This window comes from Dermacentor andersoni, chromosome 2, assembly GCF_023375885.2.
Source record: "Dermacentor andersoni chromosome 2, qqDerAnde1_hic_scaffold, whole genome shotgun sequence".
NCBI lineage: Eukaryota > Metazoa > Arthropoda > Arachnida > Ixodida > Ixodidae > Dermacentor > Dermacentor andersoni.
Window position 1 is genome coordinate 188688795 of NC_092815.1, and position 26737 is coordinate 188715531.

Here is a 26737-nt window from a genome sequence, read left to right on the forward strand (position 1 = left end):
AGCAAGGGCCGGTCGTAGCTGCCTGTCGTATCATTTAACATCCTAATTAACTAGAGTGGTTCATTGAATCTAAAATGTTACCTTCAGGCCGCGAATGCCAATTGTAGGTTCGTAGCTAACGGCAAGATAATAAAAAAATTGGCTATAAAATGAATGAAAATACTTTATTCAACATACCTTAGCGCGAAGAGTTTCGGCTCACTTTCAGAGCAAAACCTAAAGAGTCACGGTGTCAGGCGCATTCATAACCGCGCCACCAAAAAACGCTCGTTTTTTGCTTCGCCTTGGAGAGGTTTCGCAGAATTCAATGCTAGGGTTTTACATGCCAAAATCACGATTCGATTATTAGGTACTCCTTTGTAGGGGACTCCGGAACAATTGCGGCCACTAAGGGATCTTTTACGTGCCCCCAACGCACGGCACACGGACGTCTTTGCATTTCGCCCCCATAGAAATGCGGCCGGCGTGGCTAGGATTTGATCCCGCTATACCTCGCCCTGAGCGGCACAACACCATAGCCGCTAAGCCACTGCGGCAGTTGAGGTTTTCGCAGCCAACTTAATAATAATAATAATAATAATAATAATAATAATAATAATAATAATAATAATAATAATAATAATAATAATAATAATAATGGTAGCGCGACTGGGGATCATGGACAGATTAATCTGATTTGAAACTGCAGCCAAAGCAGCATAGTTAAGAACAACTTCTTATGGTGCGTGTGTATTCGCAGGCATGATGCAAAAGCACAGCAGCCACTGTGCACACGCAGGAGCCTTCGCAGGATTGCAAGAAAATGTACTGGAAGGGAACGGGATAGCACTTTGCCCCTGTCTCTAAGAAAGAAGACCCGATTCTCACGCTTCCCTGGAGCCGTCCTATCGTCGCGGCGGAAGTGTTCAGATGACCCACACGATAACTCGAACACCATGCTTGTTGAAACATCGCCGTCTTGATGGAAATATAAAAATTTTCTAACCGCGCAAGGTCTACTCTAAGCCGAAGACGATCGGTATAGCCGTCACAGAATACACGCACGCACACGAACACGCGCAGACGGGCATATATAATACAGGCCGGGAAGCACCCCAGGCGTCCACAGATGACCTTCCGTCGCGCCGTCTGCTGCCGGGTGTCTGCTACAACTTTCTGCGGAGCAATGCACGCGCGCAGCATACGTAAACGTAGGCAGCATAGCGCCGGACGAAGCTCCGCACTCGCCGAGGGGTCGGCATTTCGTTTCGCCGTGTTACAGCGGAACCACTGCCGAAGCGAACAGCAGGAGAGGTGAGCGCGCTCTTTTCAATGCATACCTCTTAACAACGTGCGACCCACTTTCGCGGTGGCCCTGCCGGCACGCAGGGCTCCGTCGAGGACGCATCGGTATTTCTGCCACACTCCAAGGTAGCCGAGACTCATAATTACCGCTAAAAACGATGCGCACCCAAAAAGAAACGACACGACTACATCGGAAGTATCAGCTGTAGACCAACAACAAGCCCGTGCCTATATAGGTAGCACTGCATTCTTGGCTGTCATCCACACGACATATGACTCATAATAAATTATTCTGCGAGATCAGATTGTATCAGCACCAAATCCTCCATAACGGGCGACGCATAATCATTCAGTGCCATTCAGATATACATGCCAGGTCCCATGTATATCGTACAGTGGACATCGCTGCTTTGTCCACCCGTAAAACAACCTGTATGGCTTTGTTTCTTCTGACAACACCAGATGGATGGATGGAAAAACTTTATTAGACAAGAACGGATGCCGCGACAAAATTTAGTTTGCTACTTCGCGCCATGGCGAATTCTTACTGGTATTCTCTGAGTGTTCCGAACTGACACCTGTACGCACTGGACTGCTCGTTAAAGCTGCAGTTAGAATCACTATGTTCCAAATCCTCGTTTGAGATTGCTCTACCGCCTGTCTAGCATAGATCGAGTGAGGGAGGAGGTACATTTAGAAAACCGCGGATTACAGACGAAATTCACACAACTTCAATATAGCCAACACGCAAAACTATATTTTCCCTAAAAATTGGGGTTTTAATTATTTAAATCAATTGTAGGGTTCTAGGTGTCATAACCACCATATCGCCAAGATGCCTGCCGCAGCTGGGTATTCCTTATTAATTATGGACACCTGGGGTTGTTAAAAGTGCGCTTTGAATAACTATTTTCTTTGGTTGCTCGAACGTTACGTTTACCACTTCGGCGTTGTTCGTTTGAACTTGCAGGCAACAGGGTTGTCGGAGACCCGACACGAATTCGGCGATTAGATTGGTGTGATTACTTCGCATAATCTCACAGACTAATTAGCCAAATTTATTAGGCTATAATAAACCAGGTCTGTAACCAGGAAGTAAATACCCGCCTTCGGGAATGAAATTAACATACCCAGCCTGCGGACCGCGTGTAGGACCTTGCAGCCCCGCACAACCACCTCTCCTTGCTCTCGTTTCTCGATTTCATCTAGTAGTTCCGATGTTTAGTTTCGCCGGCGCCACTCCAATGACGCAACACGTGCATGATTAACTCCGACATCTCATCTACTTCCAACATGTAGACCCTGTCAAACGTGCTCGTTGAGCAACATCCTTGCCCTTTTCGGTTACACGGAGTCCGCACTGAGTGAAAAGAGAGCAGTGCCACGCGCGCAGTCCAGAACGCTCCGATCGGACACGTCGTGCGTGCGCATCCGAATAGGTGAACGTGACCCGCCCCTAGCTCAGTGACCGATATCGTCGGTGTCACAGCGCCTCGGCCGTTTCGACGCGCCTGACCCACGCGTAAAATGCACATCCAACTTCGCTGTCACACCTTCTTCGACGTGCCTACCACCCCGCTTTATCCCCGCGTTTATATCCGCAATATTATTATGCTTTTACTATATCTGCTTCAATGCATTTCACTTCCTGCCTTTGGCCGATTTGGCGAGGACAAAATCACGCCCTCCGTTCCACCGGTCCACTACGCTTTGTCGCCGCACGCTTCTCGCGGCACTATGCGTGGTCGTCCCGCCTGGCGCAGGGCGTTCATTCCGCTAATTGCTGCCATTGCTCCCGAAATGGCTGCCGCTCGATCGCTGCGCGGCAAGTGAAAAAAAAAATAACATGAAAGACAGCGCGCGGTGCGCGGGTGGTCACTACCAGCCCGTTTCGCTCGAAACGAGAACGCGAGCACGCAGGTGGAATCACAGCTTCTGATGGAGCAGTCTGGCCTTTTGCCGATGGCGCTGCCTGTTGCGACGCGACTCTTACAAATCGACTCTACGCGCAATCGGCAGCGGGGAGGGATTGCGAACTTGTTCCTAGCAAAAAAATTAAAAACAACAACAACAACAACAAAATGACGTTAGTTGGTTTGCCAGCGACTCAGTTTGTCACCGCCCATTGGTAGCTCTATAATTATCGGTGAATGAGGAGTTGGCGTTTGCGCAGCGCAGCGTTTTCCTATTTCCTGTTTACTATAGTCATATTTGCCTCGTGGGGGACACATGGAAAACTGAAAAAAGAAAAGTCCTTCTCGTATGTAAAATAATTCAAGAAAGAACGTCTGATCACTTGTTATAAAGAGACAGCTCGGCCATTTCTTCTTAGCACAAAGTACATCGGAGTTGAGTGCCAAGGTAAAAAGTTAAAAATAACGTGCGCTGCCACTTTTATATCCTAAGTGTGCGAGCGAGGCTGTCGTTTGAGTTTGCTAGGATTAAAAAGCAAGTCACTGAAGATGCATGATTCATTGACAACTTTCCTTATACTTTCTTTCATTAAAAAATGTTTTACAGGTGGCCAGTGGCAGCACGATGCTGGCTTTTCAGCTCAATTGCAAGGGATCGATATTACTTGCACGATAAATCAGAATGTTCATGTTCATTTCTAAGATTGGACTGAGCATGTCTTGAAGAAATACTTCAGTGCAGGTGTAGCAATTACGAAATCGAAACTGGTCAGCGAAGAGGACATGTTCAATGCTGAAACTATAGTATCAGTTTCGATATGCTTTCTTCTGAAAGTGTGCTGTCGGAAATGCTGACGTTTCACTGTCATGCTTTTTCTGTAAGCGACAGTGTGGCTCTTCTAGGAATGTTATAATTGCAACGCCAACGCGTTCTGATACGTACATATTAAGGGACATACATCTGGAAACTGTTCGTAGTGACAGTAAATCAGCTTAACGAACGTCACTGCAGGACTGCTTCGCATCAATGACTTGCTTAGAGAATACCCCTTCAAGTCATATATATATATATATATATATATATATATATATATATATATATATATATATATATATATATATATATATATATATATATATATATACAAAAAAGAACGATAGAGCTTGCATTGCCATTCATTTCTATTGTTTAAGCAATTCAAGTGATGCCGCCTTAAATATAGGTGTGTTTGAGGAAACGCAAGAAGCAAGTAGTTTACGTGATTACTAATGACGTTCAGAACTGATGGTGTGATTACAACTAAAATAAAGAGGCGTAAGCAAGTAACTGATGAACTAAAAAAATAATAACGAAAGGTATTTGAAACGAACGCAGCCGATTGCGACGGTAAGAGACAGAATGAGAGTGAGAAAAAAAGATTATCGTTTGGTTAGTGTAGCATCGGTCACTGTGATGTAATCTTCACTGGGTAAAGTAATAGCTTGAACATGTGCGGTTGTGTTGGATAGAAACAGTCCGTTTGTCATTCACAGGGTGCAAATCATTTGTATAGCGCGCTACGAATAGCACGAGTGTGCGACAAGGCTTATCGCCGAGTTTCATCCTAAAAGAAACGGAAAGGTGCAGCCAACCTATTGCTCTAATCTCATAACGCGTGCTTGACTGGTCACAAGAAAAGTAGCCTTTTCACAACTTTTCCACAGATAACCTGTGCTACCTGACGCATGGTGGGTCATCCGAGACGTTCACGGTCAACGAAGCCTTTCCAGTTGGTAAGTGTGTACGACCATTGTACCTTGACGTTGCTGTCTTACTCGTAGAGAAACGGGTTGGAACAATAGACAGTTATTACCTTCGTAAGCAAATGGCCAGCTAAATACTTCTAGAAAGTTATTCGCTCTGTTTAATAAGCGACGCGCTGTCAGACGTATGTTTGTTGTAGTAATGACATTTAGCTAAACTTTGTTGTTTCGTTGAGCTGTTCCCGTCAACCTTCGCATCTGCAGCGGTTGGTGGATATGTACAGTCACGTGCAATATGACTTGCAACACCCCTGTTCGTGGTCGAAGGGGCTCCAGGGCTGCGCGGCGGCTCTGACATGCGAAATATTCGTTTAATACATACTACTAATTGAAGCTGTGTTTAGGTCTGGAACCTATCCTGTGTATGTGAAGCCGTACAGTCTTGGAGCCCCTTCGACCGCGGGCACCGGTGTTGCAGGACATAGTGCACGGGACTGTACATATAAGCCGATTGGTCACGTGTGTCCGGCCTCCAGCGTCACGAGCACCGGCGTTGAAGGCGACTGCCATCCTCCTCTTCTGCCGCTAGCGCCCTCTACCACCACAGGGTGAGAGGGTGGAGGCAGAAGAGGAGGGCTAGCTGTCGTTCGCGAGCCAGTCAACACGGTATCTAAACCTTAAGGCTGCCAAAAGCTCTCGGGCAACGGCACGTGTACCTCAAAGACCCATAATAGTTGCCGTTCGGCGACTCAGTTGCGCATCGGTAGCGAAACTTTATCGGCAGCGAGACTCCGAACACCACGAAAGCGGCTGAAATAACCAACGAAAGCTATTGGCCTTAAAATGTTAGCCTGAGAAAGAGCCCTCCACTGGGATAAATGCGCAAATTGAAGTAGAAGTGACCAGAGCAATCTGATCGCCATCGAGTCAGGCGTCTTTCGAAAATAATAAGAGAATACGGTCCCGCTTATTGTAACTTGCTGCTATATGTTGCAGTCTGTAGCAATAACTGCTATGGTGCGGCAACTCATCTGCATTTTCTTTATTTTTTACCGCAGATGTGCTTGGTAACTAGGTGCCCCACAGACGTCCGTTTTAAAGCTAAACTACATTTTGCGGCAATATGGTGGCTCGTTTAAGGCCAAACGGGTAACTATTTCGGGCTCCCTTTCCCCCTACCCGAGAAATGAGTTACGCTGTAGACTAGGGATATCCTTACTCACCTCGGCTGGATAGCTTGGGCGTTATATCGACAGTCTTCTCTGTACTGCCTCTTGATATCGAGGCACGAAGGTCTAGCTCGTGGTAACGTATACGGGCGGCTTGCTATATGAATGCCGCGACTTGGACTGACGTGGCTTGACGGAGGAAACTTCCTTGTTCGTTCGTGGTAGCTCGCGCATTGAGACGGTTGAAATACTCACTGAAATGCACGCTTATTAGGCGTAATATGCAGCATACACGAGTACATAAAAACACATTTTCTTCATTCGAAGCCTGAATATTATTGAAAATCGCCTAATGATGCCTACGTTGAATGTATGACCAATTCCGATCATATCGCTTGCTTTTGCTTGCTCTCGGAAGCTCTTGTCTCCTCACGATTGGAACGCCCATTCACAATCGCAACCCCGCGAACTCTCAAACGCACCATTCTCTGTCGGCTCTGATAAGCTTTTGCGGCTAGAAATTCTTTGAAGTTTTCTATCTCTAATCTAAACTGAAACTTTGAGTTTTTATTTATGATTTCTAAGCCACAGGGTGGCACCTAGTTTAGCGGTGCTGTACGACAGCACCCAAGGCATGACAAAGCGCTGCCATCAACCGCAAAGATTTCAAAGGCCAAATTTTGTTTCGTTCTATAATGTCGCTGATGTTCGAAACACAGTCTCTTATAACTATGCAGCGAATCAGAATTACAGAAGATATATACCTACTCTATTCTATTGTTAGCAGCGCAGACGAACAAGTCTTTCTTGAGGGCAAGAATAAACACGCCACCCCTCCAATATTTTAATACTGTGCCGAAACCTTAGGTTGAATCTTTGAAGATTCAACCTAAGATCGGCTCCACCGCATGTTGTATTAGTAGACATGTTGTTTTCCTCGAAATTTCGCGTACTGTTTCGAGAAGGCGAAGAAACTATGACACGATCATGATCACACACACGTACACACGCACACAAAAAGAAAAAGGAGGGAAAAATGACTACAAAATGTCTATAGCGTGCTGTGAAAAGCTTCCATAACGTTTATAGATAGTCACAGAACTCAGGAGCTACAGTGAACAGAACGTAGAGTTGCGTCACTTAGGAATAAATATAACCCCCAATGACAAAACTAGCGGGGGGGGGGGTGATGAAATTAGGGAATTTGCACGAAAAACTTGGAATCAGCTAGTGCAAGACAGGGACACTTGGAGATCACTGGGAGAGGTCTTTGTCCTGTTGTGGACTTCAAATAGGCTGAATATGAGGAAAACAGGCTTGGCTGCTGAATGCCGTATTCCTCCTGTGAAATGTAAAACTGCTCCCCAAAAGTTCCCTGCATGTAAATAGACACTCGCCATTATAAATACCTGCGGTTAAATATGAGGAAAAAGTAAGGACAGTAAAAGTAAAAAGGAGAGTAAAAAGTAAAAAAAAAAAAAAACATTGTGGCTAAGAACAATGCGCTTATGTAGTGACGGAGAATTACCTCAAACTCCGATCAAAGCACAAGCTCGCACCGAAAGCACTTCGCTGGCACAGTTACGTTACGAAGAAAGCGGCGCCAAAAGAGGGCGAAAATTCACACCACCACTGCCAGCCACCCTGTTCTGGCATCACAAGCAGTGCTCGGTAGCAGAGAACGCAACGACATTTCGCAGCACACCCGCCTCCATTCACTCGCGCAGTGAGAGTCTCCTAACTCGTTCTCGGTGATGTCGCGTTGTCGGAGCTCAAACGGCCTCTATTCTATGCGTCCTAAATGGAGGCAAGTGCGGCTTCCCTGTCTTGAAGAAATCGTCAAGCTATCGCACGCCTTTCCTGGGCGAGGACATTGTTACACATTTTATAAGTACTGCCGGTAACCTTGTGGCAGCGAAAGTAGGAGTTGCTCAAGTGCATTTGGCCGAGTTGTAGAACGGCAAAAAGTTGCGTCATGTGAAAAAAAAATGTCTTTAAAGTGCCGCGAGGATTTTTGCTTCCCAAAACAATAACAAAAATAATACCCTGCACCTTAAGGTGAATAGCAAAGCACACTAACAAAAGCAAGAACCAACAAGAATAAGAATCTGGTAAAAGGTGTTCCAAGAAGATGTCAACAGTTACGGGAACGAAGTACAGCTAAAAAAAATAGCAGTTTTGTCGCGTAAGCATAGATCGAGGGAATAAATCGGTCTCACGCGCCTCGGAAGTGCATTTCACTCTGAAAAATTATCACAGGTAAGAAAAATCTGTAGCGCTGGTTTTGGGTTTCATTTCGAAGCGTTATTAGAACCCTTTTATTCCCGTAATGACCGAGCGCAGTTCTGCGTCAAGTAATATTATTAGAACTGGGTCGCCTTTATTTCGTGTGATGGATAGTACATTTGCACAAAACAGCTGTAAGGTGTTTTTGAGTTATAACCTAATTAATATAGTAATGATTATCTTAGTAACTGTTTTGCTGAAGTATCCCAACTGAAATCTCTCTCCAACATATAAAGAACGCTACTATTAGCAAAGCATTGCGTTTGCAATGATTAAATCACAATTTCGAGTTGTCAAAGCCTCGTAAACTATATGATACGTCGGAATTTATGGGGTTACGGTCCCGTTAGTTCGTCATGTTATCTTAATCACTACGTTTCCAAAAGAAAATGTTTGCAGCCGCTACCTGGACTAGTCCAAGACAGGGGTAATACGAGATTGCTGGGAAGGGCCTTCGTCCTGGAATGGACATTAACATAGGCCAATGATGATGCTGATGATGAAAGATAAAATTGCAACTGCCGTATCGCAGAGAGCATCGTGGGCAGACTCCAGGTGGTGGGCAACGCCAGCGAGCCCGGAGGCGACATCCAGCTGCGCATGGCCGACCCGGAGAGCTCACCGCTGACCATCTTGCCGGGAACCAAGAGCCTCGTCCTGCGGCGCAAGCTCGACAAAGAAGGCCGCGACGGACTGCGCTCAGTCACCACTGACGTCATCTGCTCTCCAAGGCACACGCGCAACAACGACCACTTGGTGAGTGGCGTGCGCTGCCGTTCGGTTAGAACTCCCAGGCGTGAGCTTAGGCGGGTAGATTAATTAAACGTTCAATAATTAACTCTGTGACAAGCTTTACGCAATGGGGATGAGTAGCTCCCTGCGCATTGTTGCTTAAAGTAGGCTTCGTTGCAGCTATAGGGTTTTTGAGGAGAAGCTCGCCTCAGTGATCCCTTTCGGATGGGAGGCGCTCACCTGTATTATATTGTGTACATCGGATAGCGTTCGTATAACAAATTAAAAACAATAATTATGGAGTTTCACGTGCCAAAACCACTATTTCATAATGAGGGACGCCGTAGTTGGGGACTCCGGAATAATTTGGACCGTGCATCTAAATCTAAGTACGCGGGTGTTTTCGCCTTTCACCCCATCGAAATGCGGCCGCCGTGGCCGGGATAGTGTAACAAACGTAAGCGTCCTTTTGAATACTTTACAGACAGCTTAGGTAAACTATTCGATCTTCACACAACACGAAAATCCTATCTTTACAATAGGTTACTCTTATGTTACGTGAACTTCCAAACTGCCGTTGAAGCTTATCCATAAACTTGCGCAAGTGCCCTCATTTTAAGCTATCTTAGAAAGGAGTGACATCGTGAGAAGCCATCTTTTGGTACTTTGTACAATTGCTATTTTCAGTGTTTATCATTACCGGCCCAAACATTTAGTCCAACCAGATGTCAGGCTTTACATAAATTGGCTACTTGCGGATGGTTTTACGGCAAGCATAACCTTACGATCGCGCTGTGTGATATCGAAAGCTTTCCACTTACGCAGTGTTTTGTGCTGTATACTATACCCCACTAAATGTTTTAATTACAGCCAGCGATGACGCCAGCCAAACCAACGTAACTCTTTGGTTAAATGCAACTATGCTATTCTGTCGCAGAAATTTCGCGGGATATGCTAGAGCGCGCAGTGGGGCCCAATACTCGCAGGCTCTACCACGTATGGACGCCGTTTTATTAGTTAAGTCACCCTTAATTTTTTTGACACATGCAAAGGACGCCTGCGCAAATCACTAGCTCTCCTCACGGCCATGTTCGACCTGGCAAATATATGAACCTTCTCCAACTGGTAGAAAACGTAACCGAGATAACTGAATTGGCGTGGTGCACTGCTAACTTACTTTCTGGCAGCACCATGCACTACCCTTACTATGACCCCAGGCAATGATTAATGCATCCTCCACAAGGCGAGGGCTTCAGGAACATGCATGCTTGTGCAGCAGTGTTGTTCACGTGACACTGTTTCTCACCACGCCTCTGGGGGTACGAGCCCTCGAAAAAAAGAAAAGAAAAGTAACGTTGAATGCACTGTCCAATTTTTTTTCTCTGTACAACGTCTACCACAGTTGTTTCTCGTGGTAGACTCTCTTTTAATCTCGAATATGCCTTTTTAAAATCCTGGCGTGATCGTTGTATATAATGTGCTACGGTGGGGTCAGTCAGTCAAGAACTTTATTGAGGTCCTGAGGGGGTTTAAGCCGTTGGAGATCGCACGCGGGAAGCTCTTTGGGCCGAAACCGTAGGCGACGCCCAAGTCGGGACGGGAACGTGGTGACGCTCCGCCAGTTCTTGGACGGTGGGGAGTTCTTGGACGGCGGGCTGTTCCTTTTTTTGTGTGTAACGTTCAGCTGTTACGAGACCCAATGCCAAACTTATTGTTTCTAAATTTCCTAAATAAGCTCTCGTGTAAAGGCGGTGCAGCATTCGAATTGGATAGCTCTGTACTGCGGCTAAGTGGAGACGTGGGTCTTTTGTCGCAACTTCAGCGTAGCGCACGCTCGTTGGTTGCTTGTTGCGAGCCGGAATCTGGAGTATAACCGCTCTTAAAGCATTTTTTATTTACCGCATTTTGGCAAAAAACGTACAGCAATGAATGCTGCAACCTTTTAAGCCCAAGCATCAGTTTGGGTACTCTTAGCTAAACACATGGCAGCGGAGGAATCATTTCTTTTGGCTACTACTGCACCAAGCTTGCTGACATTTATGGCATTTAAAAGGAAACGTTAAAGATCTAGTGACTGTAGGAGGCACATTATTATTTCATCCAACATATCTAAATTAAAAATTAGTTGAAATTGCAATATTTCCGTAAATGAAACTATCAGGTTTACAGCTGTGTAACTCAGCTAATGTAATATCATATGACTAATAAAAATCGGGCCTCTCGGTTAGCCCCCTTTCTTCTCGTTTATCAGCTAATGTAAGTGACATCACCATTCTGTAAACTGCATCTAGACATCTGAAGCTAACAACATTGATGTAGTGTGCACCGCTATAAATTATACCATTCATGTGTGAGTTGCACATTTGCAAATCTTACGTGAACATTGTCACAATTTCCCAGTATGCCGTAATTCAAAAATCCAACGTGCCCGCTTTGGATGGTCTAGTGGATGCAGTTAACAGAACTGCGATATGTGTTTTTGTGCACAATTACAGATTTGTTAAGTACGTTCTTCTATTTCTTTAGCTTACTAGTTTACGACAATCTTTAAAACCTTTCAGGCCCCAAATTAGAATTCTGCTTCCTACAGTGACTACAATTTAACGTTTGCCCTCAAATTCAGCATATCACGCTCAGATCAGTCTTGTGGTTGTATTGTAAAAAAAAAGTTCTGCGGTTAGATCTGTTGGTATAGGCTCAATCGAAGTTGTCGTCGAGCTTAAGGCCTGACAGCTAATCATGGCAATGTCATGGTGGGCTACACTTTTCTGGTTTAGACGGTACCGTATGCAAAGGAGGTTGTATAGAACCATATTGTTGGAATTCGGGCGATACTGCAAAGGGAGGTAACCCTCGTCGTATCATTTCGTCGCGCTTCGAAAGAGTGTGCCAAGAGGATTTAGTTTTAAGATTATCCAGTGTTGGGGGTGAGATTCTGCTGTAACTAGCTAGGGTAAATGAAGCAAACGATTCGGTTTACTGTTTATGACCATTGCTGTCGTCCTGGTGTCCTCCTAAACTTGATTCTCAGTACCACAACAACATTCCTTGTATCAGAAACTCAACCATACATTGATCTTCCATAAGGAGAGCAGCCCCGCTACCTTACATTTTCTGTACCTTACGCGTTTCTTATTTAAGTCCGCTCACGGCAATTCTTCTGGGCTTTTATTTTTCTTTATTCTTGGTCTTCAATTTCCTTCATTCTTGTCTCATTCCTTATTCTGCCTGACCAGGGGCGGCTTGCACGAATATTTAATAACGAAAAAAATAACGAATTTAAGAGCGCGTTTTTAAATGTTCCATAGACAACGCCTAGTCCGCAGTTCTTAAATTCGTTATTATTTTCGTTGTTAAATGTTCATCTCCAAACCACGCGAAGTTTCGCGGATGTTTCAGGTGTTCTGGTAGGACAATTATGGATTGGATTTTAGGGAGCGGGGGGGGGGGGGGGGGGGGGGGGAGGCGAGCGTACTTTGGCGAACTTGAATAGCGAACGTTTCAAACTTTCTAAATAGAAGAAAAGAACACATTCTTTTAGCGACGCGAACGTTCTAAGGCTTACCATAGAATATGAGCAACGCTTTCCATAATGTAAAATTTAAAAAAAACGTCGAGCCGCCTTTTCAATCACCATCCTTAAATAAATGTCTGCGAGACATCTTGCCAAGACAAAAAAAGAAGATTCAGTGCTCTGCGCGTATACAGCGTCCCTCCACAGCATATAGATCAGTGTCTCTCCATTACCGAAGAAAAGTTATTTGCTAAATTAGTAGCAGAAATGGCTATTTGTTTTCTGCTCATATGCGTTTAACAACGGACATTCACAGCGTCCTTGTCGAGCTCTTTTTTTTCTAACAGGCTCTGTTAACCATTATTATGTAGTATAATACGTAGAAACGATTATTCGAAACTATAGAGTGTCGAGCAGGAAATCCAAACGAGAGCTATTATTTTCCTATTTTAATATTGACAAAACAAAGTCAGTTTGGCTGGACTTGCTGAATCAGCTGACGGGAGCGCCCTGCACCACGGCACAAGAGTCCACGTCGCGCAATATAATAATATTAATAATAAAACTAAAAAATAATAAAAAATAAGTACTGAATGTGCCATTTGGTTGCTACCCTCTTCTTTATTTTCTTCACTAACACTTTATACACGTTTCGAAAATCTCCTTTTTTCTGCTACGCTTTTATGTAGCATCATGTTATCATCCTTTCACCATTCAACAAATGATCTTAGAGTGGCCGGTGACGCAATCGTAGATTTCATCCAAAACAAATTGCTCACTCATTCGCGGGCACAAAAAATCGCTCCCCTTGTCACTGTCGGTGGAAAGTCAGCCATCGTACTGCTTCGCTGTGGCAGCAGAGGAGGGCAGCGAGTACGTCTTTGGTCGCCAGGTTATTTAAACGAGAAGAAAACTATTCAGAATAGAAGTGTTCAACACGTTTTCATCAAACCTCGCTAGCATGCCGACCAAGGTGCACCTTGATAAAGTGTAAGTCATGTATATTGCAGGCGCTTGTAGAAAATTCAGTGACGATTTAGCAGTAACTGCGACAGGAACGCGTTAACATTACGCCGCAGCTTCTTGATATCCCGGATTCATCATTTATACTGCGTTCCACCACATTGCAAATTGCTGTTCGGGAGCTCACTCCAAAGACGTCCTGCCTCTTCGAGGAACGAAGCGCAGCTGGCGGTGCCCTGCGCCGGACTGACGGGGGTCTTCATCAGGAAATGCACACCGATGCTAGAGTCGGTCTTGGAGCTTCGGACTCAGAACGACCTCTGACAACTGAGAACGACCTCGAGTATATGTGGTCCAACGTGTACTGGAGCAGATGCTCGCTGATGCTCGTAGCGGGGAAGAATGGCGAGGAGATGTCCAATAGACTCCTCGCACTTGCAGACGCATTCACAATCTCACGCCACATAATGCGCATTTTGGAACGTTGCAAGGCTTTGCGCACAAGAGTCCACGCTGACCACGTTGGCGGCCAAGCTCCTGTAGGTGGAAGTATCTATAGCTTGTGCAATGGAAGGCAGCAGCGCACTTGGCTGATGCAGTATTGGTTGTCTTATTCAGTAGTATATTAAGAAACATTTGTTGCAGTCTTGCGTTGCATTCATTATACTTGACTTGAGAACTTTTTGTCCCCTTGCGCTATGAACTGGCTGAAAGGCTTAACAAAAGTTGAAACAGCTTTACGGGACGTTTGTGACGCTCTGCCAAAGGAAGTGTCGCAAGGGGTAAAAAAATCAGAATTCGAAAATGTCAGGCAGAAAGAGAGAGTTAAAACATGATAAGTAATCTTCCTTGAGGGCCAATGTTGATCCCTCCGCTTCCATGTCGCCCTTTTTCGTTGCAATCGATTCATTTAAGTTATGCTGCATTTGCTTATCGAGTCATATCGATCATGTACTGAGAAGGCAGTGACTTATTCTGTCCTCTTTTATGAAATATAGCGTGTGTGTGTTTTTTTTTTTTTCACCTGTGGTTCGTATTTTCATTCATTTAAGCGGCCCTCATTTTGCAGACATACGACAGAGAAATACAGAACGTCCACAAAGATAAGCGCGTTGGTACGCTCGCGGCATTCATATAAGAGAAGGGTTTCCTATGGGCAACATCGAATTTATTTTTTAATTAGTGCTCAACGGTTCTGCACTCTTTGGATACAAGGCATGTGAGTACGCATAACCAAAGTTTTCGCTCAGTTCCTCGGTGTAAGCGTAAAGTTCATCCGCCCTCCCAAATCCACAATATTTCTTTAGAATCTCGCCAGAGCGCAGAGATGGCGCCTACACATAGCGTGTCGACTCAGCGCTGTTGTATGCGCCTCGTGCAACGGCTAAAGCTTCCACCTGTGTTTGTTATACACGGTAAAGTGTTCTACATTGTAAACCGATTTACACGCTTAAGGGTGTTGTCTATATACAACTCACATCGTTACACCCGTAAGGTTGTAGCATGTACCCTTAAGAACCCCTAAAGGTGTAAATCGGTTTCAACTGTAGAGTCAACAGGTGAATTGTTCTATATGACTTTAGGGCCGCTTTAGGAGGCGCTGCATGCGATGCCGCCGCGACGGTTGCACGATGGTCGCCGCGAGAAGCATGCGTGCCGCTCGAGACGCCGCGTCTCGAACAGCCATAGACAAAGCCGCGGCAAAAGCCCGCGAACGTTTCCCACGCGTAAGCGGGCGCACTGCGCTCACGCATACGTACGCTCGTGGAAGCTGTAGCGCACGCCATGACTGCGCTCTGGTGTTGCCGCGCCCCGTCGAGTGGCGCTTCGCTCGAAGTCGTCGTAAACGCAGGTTCGCCTCACGCGACGAAAGTAGGAGAACGCCCCCTGGTGAAGCGCGCGCACGTTAATTAGGCCTAATTTATTTTGGGAGGCGCGTGCCTCGCGGGGCAAATCACGGTGCGAGATCACGCGGATGCGAACAGCGTCGCGTGTTGTGCGCCTCCGTCGGCTAGAGAAGAACGTGCACCATGGTAGACGCCGACAATAGCGGCGATGCGGCGCTTCCGCTAACGATGTGTTCCTTGACGACACACGGGGAGATTTCCGGGTGTATTGTACGCTCCAATCAGCGCCCGTTTCTTGCTCTCTACCCCCCTCCCCACTGCATTTCATGCTGTAGACTCTTCCCCGGTTATCACTGAGAGAGAGAGAGACAGAGAGAGAGAATCATTTCCTTTAAGTGCTAATGTATTTTTAAACATGTTGAAGTGCACGCTGCCTCAACTGCTTGCGAAGAGATTAGAGTCACAGGGGGAGGACAAGCTGTCAGTTGTCATCCGACAATTGCATAAAACTGGAATGAACTTCTAGGGAAAAAAAAGAGAAAAAAAATTGGCACACAACTCTATAACACGAGAAGCAGCATGACTTATACAGTTGCGTACATTGTGAAAAATTTCGAATTAAAACGCGTAACATTCTTTTTTAAATGTTTTCTTCAAGTATAAACAAGCGATACTCACGGTGTGACGTCGACAACAACGCGTGCTAGGAAGTGCCTGTCTAGCCTTGAAATTTACGCGGTCTTGTCACCATGGGTCAGTTTGATTGGTGGCTGTAAGCATGGCTGGCTTTCAGTTCTTTTATAGGTTTCAGCTTTGTTGTGCTTTGAGAGCCATATCTTAGTACTCTAGTGCAGAGAGCGAGGCTTTAACGGCTTTTCAAGATAGTCACAGTCACTTGATATTATAATGAGAGGCGTGCATTTGAGTGCCTTATAAGTCGCATAGAAAGTTAAATAAACATGAAACGCACGGGCACTCCTGCTGTCCTTCCAGCTTCCAACGCCCTACGCACGTGCGTCTTTTGCGCCGTCCACAAATCTGCATGACACTTTGGGCTGTTCACCCTCCACGAGCCGCTGCTTCTCGCGCTCCGACGCCCTGTGACCCTCATACCGCGTTTCAAGTTATTTTTTTCATGTGGTTTCTCGCCATTCTTTCGACGGCGTCTGCAGCGTCGCTGCAATTATTTTTGACGCGGCTTGCCCTTTGACCTCTGACGCTTACGCGGAGAAGAGAGCGAGCGAGCCGTCGGAGTGCGTGCTCCGACTAATGAATAGCCACTCGCTGGCTGTCTGCTTGCTCGGCGCGACACTCAAGTTTCTAGCTTCGTGGGAACCTTCCATATACACTGGTGGCTTCTTTACGTCTTGGTTCGCCCATTGTTCTTGTCCGAGGCTTGAGCCTTCGCCTTCCTTTCTCAGTTCTTTGCATATGGTGTGCGTTTCCTTATTGCGTTTAGCGTTTCAGTTATTAGGGAGATTTAGATTTTGCGCACGAGGAGTTAGGGGGCGCAAACAGCCGGGCTTACAAAGGAACGCTAAAGGAGTACAGAAGAACGCAAGCCGGGCGTGGTGCTTTGTGTATGCAAAGTCTAAAGCTCCCTATGAATTACACGCTTCCGTTATATGCTGGTGTGAGTAAAGGACAGTGCATAATTTCGGGCGCAAAAGGGCTTCGTTTGAGACAAGCTTGTTGGTCTTATACCAAACCTAAGAATTCCCTGAACCACCCTAAACTAAACAGGAGGGTTGAGTAGATGGAATATTCTTATTTCGAAGACATTAAAATACAGCAGAACTTACTCCATGATTTGCTTCAAGAAGACTTAGGTACGATAAGAAAGTTTCAGAAAAGTAAGCGTTCAGCATTCACGTTGCGTGGGGCGGCCTCCCTCCGTGTTTACAATCGTCGGTCGTCGGCACGTGCGTAAAGTTTCGATGAAGACGTCTGTAACGACCAGTCAGAAAGCAGGCTAGCCGTCTGGGATGGGAAACGCGTGCCATCATGCATGACGGAAGGACCAGTGGGGCGGCGATAGCTCTTAAAGGTATCCCAGCTCCTATCAACCTGCGCAATTGCGCAGCATCGCTTTGGCCGCCGCTGCATGCGGGCGCTAGTTATAGGTGAGATAAGCACTGGCGCCATTATTTTGGTCGGAGTGTCGGCGCTTTACCGTAAAGCTAGCAATTCCAAACTTTTCTATTCCATTTCTCCAATCAGCCCTCCACGCTTGTTAAATTTATTCTCGGGCCAATTGACTCCACTTCGCTTGTCTTTCACGCGACGTCAGGAAAACCGCGAAACCTCCTCCTCTTGTGTGACGTGTACATGCTGATTATGCATGATGAGACCGAACGAAAGAAAAATTATTATTTCCGATTCTTCGCCTTTGTCACCATCAGCATCGTCTTTTGGTAAAAAAGCTTTAGGGTTGCACCCACTTCGCCTTTCTGTCACGCGACGCCAAAGAAACCGGGGAACCTCGCCACATGAAAGTGGTGTGTACGCATTAAAAATGCATTACATTGCCGGACAAAAGTGATTTTTTTTTCGGTATAGCCGGAGACTGCTCCGTTCCTAAATGAATAGAAGGTGGCTGACCTCCGATCGCTGTGGCTCTGGCTACTTGGTGCTGGATTTGTTTATTTGAGTATAATGCCATTTTTGCGTGAGAGTACAACGTTCTCGAGCCCTTTCAGCATGTAAACGACATCGCTTTGCTAGCTTTTCCACATCAGTCTATTTATGCTGCATCTGTACCGGATACAGCTCCTCGGACTCCTACGTTACAGTCTACCAGTTTTGTCAAATATATGCAAGACGAACATTTGTGCTCTCGAGAGCATACAAGGTCAAGCGTTACGCACGTGTTTAGGGCTGCCTCTGCGCACATCAACAACAGCAACAACTGCCATCGCGACAGACCACAGACACTCGTAGCAGAACTTGCAGCCCTCCATGCTGCTATGACTTACATCACCGAATAGCCGGCACAGAAATGGGTCGTGTTTTGTGACTCTAAGGCAGTAGTCCTCACGGTATCAAGTCTGCCTGCCATCACAGAACTTAACGGGCAGGCGATATCCGCCATGAGGAAAGTACACCACCATGCTCTGGAAACAGGCCACAACATAATATTTCAGTGGATTCCTGCTCACTGTGGCAACGTCGGCAACGACTTTGCTTACAGGGCTGCCCGGTCTGCCCACGAAGACAGCCAGACGCGTCCAATACCTATGGCGAAGACGGACACTGCCAGGGAACTTCGCCTGCTTGCACGAAAAATGAACAAAATTCCGTTCTGGCAGAACCCATCGCGCGATAACTGTCGACGTTAATGCGATTTGCTAGGATTCAAGCAATGTAAGCGAAACATAGTATTGCTTGAGAAACCTTTATTTAGAATGTACTGGTCATTCTAACATTTCCTTCGCTTGGGCTATAGTCGCCATTCACTGTCTAAGGGATCGGTACACTTTGCTATGATACTCGCTCGCCAGAGTCAGCCTTGACGATGATACGCCGTCTCTATCACGACGACGCAGTGATGACGATAAAAGGAGAAATAAAGAAGATCATTGATGAAACGGAGAAGGAGGTATGACCACAGCGTGACGACCATGGGAAGACGAACTTTAATTATGACTACGATATAACGAAGGCAACTCGACAACGACGGCGTCATGAGGACAATGGGATGGTGACGAGCATATGAGCACGGGGGCATGACGAGAATGAGCTGACGACGACTGTATGATGACTACGGTACGATAACAATGGTATGGTGAAGCTGGAATGACGATGATGCAACGACCATGATGGCACCATGACGATGGCATGACAACCAAAATATGTATGACGGCTACGCAATGACGAAGATGGCAAGACCACGGTGGCATAACCAGGATTTCACGACGACATCATGATTACCATGAAGGATGAATCACATGGATGGATCGACAAAGGCCTCACGACGACGACGGCATAACAACAATTAAAATACGTTTCTGAAATGATGACTTCAGTATAACGACCACCGTGACAAAACTGCATAACGACAATAGGATGACGATGACTCTATGATGATGAAGGCATGATGACGAATGCGTGACGACGAATTTATGACAACGACGCAATGACGGTGATGGCATGGCAATCGTGACGTTATCACGACTGAATCACCACGGTGTGATTACGATGGAATGAAGAAGGAATGACGTCTATGGAATCGCGAAGGCGGTATGTCGACGACGGCACATGACAATTGGATGGCGTTTGTGAAACGAGGACGATGGTACGAAGACAACGTGACAACAGTGGAATGACGACCACTGTGTGCCGACGATAGCGTGACGACAACGGCATGATTACAGTTGTATGATGAAGCTGGAATCATGACGCCGGGACGACCACAGCGGCTGCACTAGCACGTACTTCTTGGTCCAAGCTAGTGGACAACTTCGGTCACTGGGTGCCTGCAGTAGGCGAAAAATTGTAATAACAATAATACGATTTGGTGATTGTGGTATGTTGTCTCGTAGTCGTGTCTCTTCGCAGTTTGCTATCTCTGTTTCCCGCGGTAATCATTGACGGTATCAATCTGGCCTGTTGTATTAAGTGATTAAAGGAACTTTAAACGATTATGCTCTCACGGCATTCGAGCCATTCACAGTAAAATTACATTTGTCATCACTGTGCGTATTTTTCGTTTATGTGCAGAGCATCACTGTGCCTGTTCGAATAATCGTGACGGACGCCAACGACAACGCTCCAGAATTCCAGGGCACCCCTTACTTCCTGAACATCAGCGAGGTAAGCGCACCAATGTTCCCCCGCTGCGTTTTCTCAAAGATGGTGATGTTCTGGCACTGAGCTCCAGGCCGGGGGCAACAATCATGGCGAAGCGACTTGTTGTAGAAAGGACATAGTAGCATTGTAGCGACTACAAGGGTGCAGCTGTGCCGCACGCCATTCCTTCCTTAACATTTTTTACCTTCTCAGCCCACGCGACCAGAAGACCTTGTAAGTTAGGCATCTGTATGAAAAGAAGCCGACTATATTGATTATATGGCGGCACTCCATCGATGCATTTAAACCTTCAGACGCCCCAAAGCTCAAGCGCGACAGCACGTGACAGCAGGCCCATCTATTCGCTACACGCACACCATTGTTGCGCCAAACACACGATGTTACGGAGCCATTTCTTCAGCGGACCGAGGTCTAGCTTCGCATTGTCGCCCATTGCCTATCTATAGACAACACCCGCAATAGCTGCGGATATTTAATCAAATTGGGGAAAATCTTTATTGTTTCTTTAAAAATGTCATATCCAGAGGTCTGAAATGTGCGTTCGCATCGAAGTTTTATTTTTTTTAAATCTCATATATTTACTGTTGGCGGTCGGCAACGAGCGCGCCTCGCAAATCGGATAGAAGAGAACACGCGCCCTTTGTACTAGTGGTGCAAGATCGACCCCATCGACGACCCACCAGGAAAGTAGGCGAACGAGTCAAAGTAAACTATTCTCTTTAAGGAACCCGCAGGGCGATATAGGCGGTTCCTGATCTAACGGAAGAGTAAGAGAAAACACTGCGAAGAACACGACGAAGAACAAAACAGCGCCAATCTCAGCTGTGCCGAAAACCTTTCGCCAAAAAGTGCGGTTAGCTCAAAGCCGCGGGACTGTCTGCTCCGCATTCAGCACTCGAGTACCGCGAATGAAACAATTTCCGAATCCCCCCGCCCTGTCGAGACTGGTAAGAGTGACACGGGCTTCCCTAAAGCAATAAAAAACGAATATATTTATTCTCTTGCTTTGTTACATCTTTTTGTGTGCTTTATTTTTTCGCCCTGCAGAGTACTGTGCCAGGCACGACGGTCATGCAAGGCATCCGAGCCGTGGACAAGGACCAGCCTGGTCTCTTTAGTACTGTCGAATACTTCGTCGATGACGGACCACACTCGGTACGTCTAACATGCATTGTTTCCTTGTCGCAAACTGCGTTTGTGGAATTGCATTTCAGTTGATATTTTAACAATGTTTTCGCCCTTTATAAACAAAGCGATCAAGACAAATTATGCTCATATTTATGGAGAAGTTGTGCAAAGTAATGCAAAGCTACTGTGCCAAAGTTGTGACTCATAAATAAAAAAAGAAGCATGTAGTGGCGAATGCAACAGGTTGGTACAACCGACAGAAATCGCATTGCGCCTAATGAATTATGAATGACGGCTGTTCGGAAGTGCCAGCATATACCATGTGATTGGTGGTTAACCTCAGGATTTGTAAAAAGAAAGAAAAATTAGTCTTTACAAAAAGATTGCTTTTTTTCGCTAGCAAGAACCAAAAGCTTTATGAGGGAGGCCAAAGGATCAGAGAAATACAAGCTAGACGCAGCGAGCGTGTCAGTATATCGGTTGTGTGCAGCACCTGGTTTAATTATGCATTCGTCATGAATCCCGTTCCTTATACTTATTGAATATTCGTACTTCTTTCCTATGACAGTAGTTCTAGTTATATGTTTTCACATTAAATCACTTACCTGCTACACCGTAAAGTTCTGTTGAGACTTGTACGAACGCAACGCTTTGTTTTTTGCGGGCACGAGAACAAGGAAATAAACACCGTTGTCTTTATATACACGAGACTGAGACACTAAAACAAATATATCAAGCTTCTTTATATCTCGTTCATAAAAAATGTTTACTGGCAGGTGTTTGCAGGTAAGTCAAATGTCGAGCAAAATCGAAAGAATAACAAAATTTCTCAGTAAATATGTTAACATCTCGAATCTTTTTAAATTTATACGTCCTTCACAGCGCTCAAGGGCGCAAAAGTTCGTATTTGACCACTTTATTTCTACAAGTTGTTCAGCCCACCAACCTGCAGCTGTGGTGTCCATCGAACCTAAATCACGTATTCGTTACAAGACTGTACCCTGCAAGCATGCAACGACGCGCCACCTCCTATTTGTGCACTCGTCCACCAGCTTTATTACCATCCCTGCAAAGGCGAAAGCCATGCCTCGCCAGCACACCCGTTGCGCGATGAAGACTCTGACGCTTCTGACGATTCTGTAGAACTGTATTATTCCCAGATTTCATGCATTACGCGCAACCAACTTTGCATTCTCTACTGTGTTCAGCACTTGTTGAGCACCTTCCTTCCTAACAGCTGCTGACTGTCGCGGTCGCTCATATTGGTTGTACTTGCCTCTTGTTTTTGTTTTTTCCTTCCCAGTTTATGTTGTTTCTTGCTTCGATCTGCTCCTTTGATGTCAGTACTTGATTGATTAGAAGAAAGCAGTGGGGAACACTATAAGCGAGGACTCGGAATATCGGCAGGACGGGTTGTACCATCATACTTCTGCTTCTTTGCCGTAATCATCGTCTTCGTCGCACTACCATACTAATGGGCGGTATCACACAATTTAATCACGCGCCAACTTGATTAGGCATCCATCAGTAGAGTGTTCTATATTCTAAAGCTAAAACTGCAGACGTATCTAGGCTACCCTCAGGCGGTGTTAGCGTGGTTTTTCGCCTTGTACGCAATAATCTAGTGGTGCACAAACCTACGTTAAACAAGAATTGGTGGTGAATCAACTTAATAACGTTGTTGGCTAAAAGAACGCTTGTTAATGATGTGACAGTCATACAAGAAGAGTCGACAGAGCTCTTTTTTTTATCTTTTGTAATGAAATTCACCAATATTTGTTAATTAGAAGTGTGTCTTTATGTTTCAGAAGCCCACCATTGTGACCTTTCATTGCCAACACAAATTGGACAGTGCTTTGATTAACCAGGTTACTAAATTTTTGATTTATTATCATTACCTCTTAAGGTCATGCCGAAATATTCCAGCAGATCTTTAAGGCGTGTCTTTGTCATTGAAAAGATTGCCTGTGGGGTGACATGTGACATGCAAGTGACATGTGGCATGCAATTGCGTGTGTCATGATGTAAAGCTTTTCCCTACGCCATGCGCAGCACCTGTTGGCCTTCGAGAACAGGTGGGAAGGTTCACTGCTACTTATGGACAAGCTAGACCACGAGACCCTGCCGAAGTTCACCATAACTCTAAGGGCGCAGGTGAGCTGCCCGACGCAACCTTGATTTTACTTTACTGAAAGCACAGGTGCGCGCAGCATTACAATAACAAAATCAGATCGCAACAGTGCCGCATCACTACTGGAGTATGCATTGCCGTACTTTGTGGGTGGCGAAAAAGTCTACACGATAATAAAATAAAAGGGAGTCGGCGCACTTCAGCGGACGTAGGCTCGATAAAAGCTACTACAGCTGTCTACCACCGCGCGTTCCTTGCTTTCTGACAAACACAGCACGTCAATCTGTTATTGAAAGCTACTGTCTCGATAATACCATTGGTAGAAAACGCAAAATTTCGACAATTGCGTTGCAATACATGCGTGCCTCACAGGTTAACAACACGGACATAACGATTTGGACTTGCATCTTAAAGTAACGAAGAACCGTCGCCGCTGTTCCTTGCAATACTTTTGACGTTGAGCAGCAAAGAGGCTTTGTGGCGTTTTCTCGCTAAAGAACTAACTCCCGTAACTAAGCAGAAGAGTGTGTCGCCTGTGTCCACTCAGGCTTTAATGACAAGGATGTGGTAAAAAGCAAGGTGCGTAAGCATACGTCGTTAACGCATTTTGCTTTTACTCACAGGACCAAGGAAACCCCCCGCAGAGCTCGCACACCACCCTGGTGGTGGTGGTACACGACGCTGACGACCAGAACCCCAGGTTCAAGGCAGAGAGCTACTTCGTCCAGCTGCACAACAACACCCGCCTGGTAAGTTGGCGTTCCTTTCTACTCCTGATCACTGACGGCGGCTTCACCAATCAATTGGTAGGTTGCGTTCACGTGAACACCAAGACACAACGGTAAGGCGAAACAACACCAAACGAGGACACAGAAAAAAGTGGATCAGCGCTTACTGCCAATATATGTCAATTGTATTTTGCTCGCCGTATTACACGCAACGTTCAGGTAACTGAAAAGAGTGAAACTAAACGTGTTGACATCCAAATCAAGAATCCAAACAGTCAAATAGTTTATATCCATGTGGTGCTTTTGTTGCGGGTGGACATGGTGAATGGGGCTTAGAGGTTTGCAGCGTTGTTTCATTTTACTGTCAGTCTAGCACGTCCAGCTTGGCATTATAATATCATGCAGCTGGCGGTTAGGTACTAGGAGTTCTTGGGGCCTGCTTGCATTTGGGCTATCCAGTACGAGTATCTCGACGCATGTCTCAAAAAATAGTCGGTGCAGCCTTAGAGCCACCGTCGCCAAATGTAAAACTAAGTGCTTTTCTTTTAGGGCGCACCGCTGGACGTGAAGCCAAGCAAGATAGAAGCGGAAGATCCCGACGAAGAGATCAAGGCCCCCATCAAGTACACCTTTAATTCAGGTACGACTTCGACAATTGCTCAGCGTTGTGAAAGGGTTCCTGCTACCGTGCTGCACGATGCGTAAAAGGCATTCAGACGGTGAATTCCTCACTACGATCACGGAGGGGATCATCCGTGACATCGTTCCTGGCTAGCTACTTATATACGCCCTGCTAACAGAAGGTTCACGCGCGGCCTATTAACGTGCTAAGTCGCGGTGGTCGTCCTTCACTATACCGCAGGGCGTCGTTTGTTGCTCTAAAACAAATTATTTCCTGCAACTGCGGGGAGCCTTGCGGTGCCATGCCACCCGACGGAAGCGTGATGTCGTCATGCCGCGCCCTCTGCTTGTACACGGACTGCCCCGCGTGAATACATTGATACAAAAGAAACAAATAAATGTGCAGGTCCAAAGCATGCGTTGGAAGTCATGTGAACCGAAGGTTTCGTGAAATGGTTATATAAATGCTGTACAACTAAATAGGTTTACCTTAAAAAAAGATCATCCATTTGCCATTTGCACGTGAAGCGAAGCTTTAGTAAAGCGGGTAATAAAACACTATACAGCTAAATGAGATACCACGCAAGTAAATGCGACGGTTATTTTTAGATTCACCCTACTCGTGGACTAGCATGCCAGGTTATCAGGTAAACTAGATCTTCAGCTTAGCACTAAAGTTTGTAACTCTATCTTAAAAAGTCGCTATTATCTGTAAAAGCAACTACAATGTGTTCGCAGCTGGTTAGGACAAACGCGGCATTTTTTTAATGGCTTCCTAGGCAGGTACTATAACAATATTTAGTCCTTGCTCGTTGTCCTATCCTAGCTCCACCCCGGTAGTCCGCGCACGGCGACCTCGCTGCTAGCCTTCCTTTAAAAGTGAGGACACGAAGGTAACTTGCACATTGTCCGAATACAGATATACAAACTTTTAATGATCTTCATGGGTTTCACGTTGACAACGTTGGTTCCCATGTCCTGGCGCAAAGCATGACATCACGAGCTGTTTCAATGGATAGAATTCAAAAATGAAGTTACATTAATAAATTTTTTAGGTTTTACGTGCTAAAATCATGATCTCATTTTGGAGAACACCGCAGTGGCAGACTTTCCGTTCACCGAAATCGATTTTCTAGAGTGTTCTTGCATTTCGCGCCAACCGAAATTCAGCCACCGCCGCCGGGATCAAAGCCATGACCTCAAATACAGTAGGGAAACGCCATAGGCACTCAGCTATTGTAGCCGATAGCGGGTGGTGACTCGTTCAGCGTGGTTATTCCGCACTCTGCAATGCCCGCCGAGGCGGCTGTCTACTTACAACCTAAGCATATGAGCTTTCGTCCTGAGACGTTTTAAAGAGCAAATAATTCCATTACCTTCGTTTCACGCGGTTGTGTTGATACTACAATGGCCTCTCTTGATTTAAGCCCACCGAACTTTGTCGGGTGCGTCGAATAGCTGTAAAATACATCGCTTACTTCTCACACGCACAAAGGAGCGCGTAGTTTCGAAACCTCCTCGATGCTATTCGTTACTACCACCCAGGAACTCGGATAAGCGTAAAGTGTCCATACTGCCGTAAGGACGCAAGTCTTTCAGTAGGCATGGGCTATCAGAGAGAAGTGTGCTTATATAACTAGGGAAGTAAACTCCTATAATCAATTAATCTATGCCATGATATGCACTGTATCAACACTCTCTCACATTCGCTGCAGTAGTATTAACAAGCAGGTGTCAGGAGCGTCACGGCTGTCTTCTACGTAGAAGGAATGGTTGTAACAGTGCACACCAGCAGTTAGTGTGTTATGCGGCTGAGAACGAGGTGGTTGGTTAGAATGGCGCTCATGGCCTTACTTTGACGAGTGCAGG

General features: G+C 45.8%; 1 protein-coding gene across 1 annotated transcript in view; it reads left to right on the forward strand.

The window, feature by feature from the left end:
* LOC126540321 (putative protocadherin beta-18) overlaps positions 1-26737 on the forward strand; it is a 196615-nt gene that overhangs the window by 122832 nt on the left and 47046 nt on the right. Inside the window, exons 2-8 of the mRNA XM_072286199.1 lie at positions 4902-4970; positions 8928-9151; positions 20171-20263; positions 21308-21415; positions 23441-23542; positions 24143-24268; positions 24797-24887. Of these exons, the coding sequence (XP_072142300.1) occupies positions 4902-4970; positions 8928-9151; positions 20171-20263; positions 21308-21415; positions 23441-23542; positions 24143-24268; positions 24797-24887 (813 nt within the window). The remainder of the gene's footprint in view (positions 1-4901; positions 4971-8927; positions 9152-20170; positions 20264-21307; positions 21416-23440; positions 23543-24142; positions 24269-24796; positions 24888-26737) is intronic.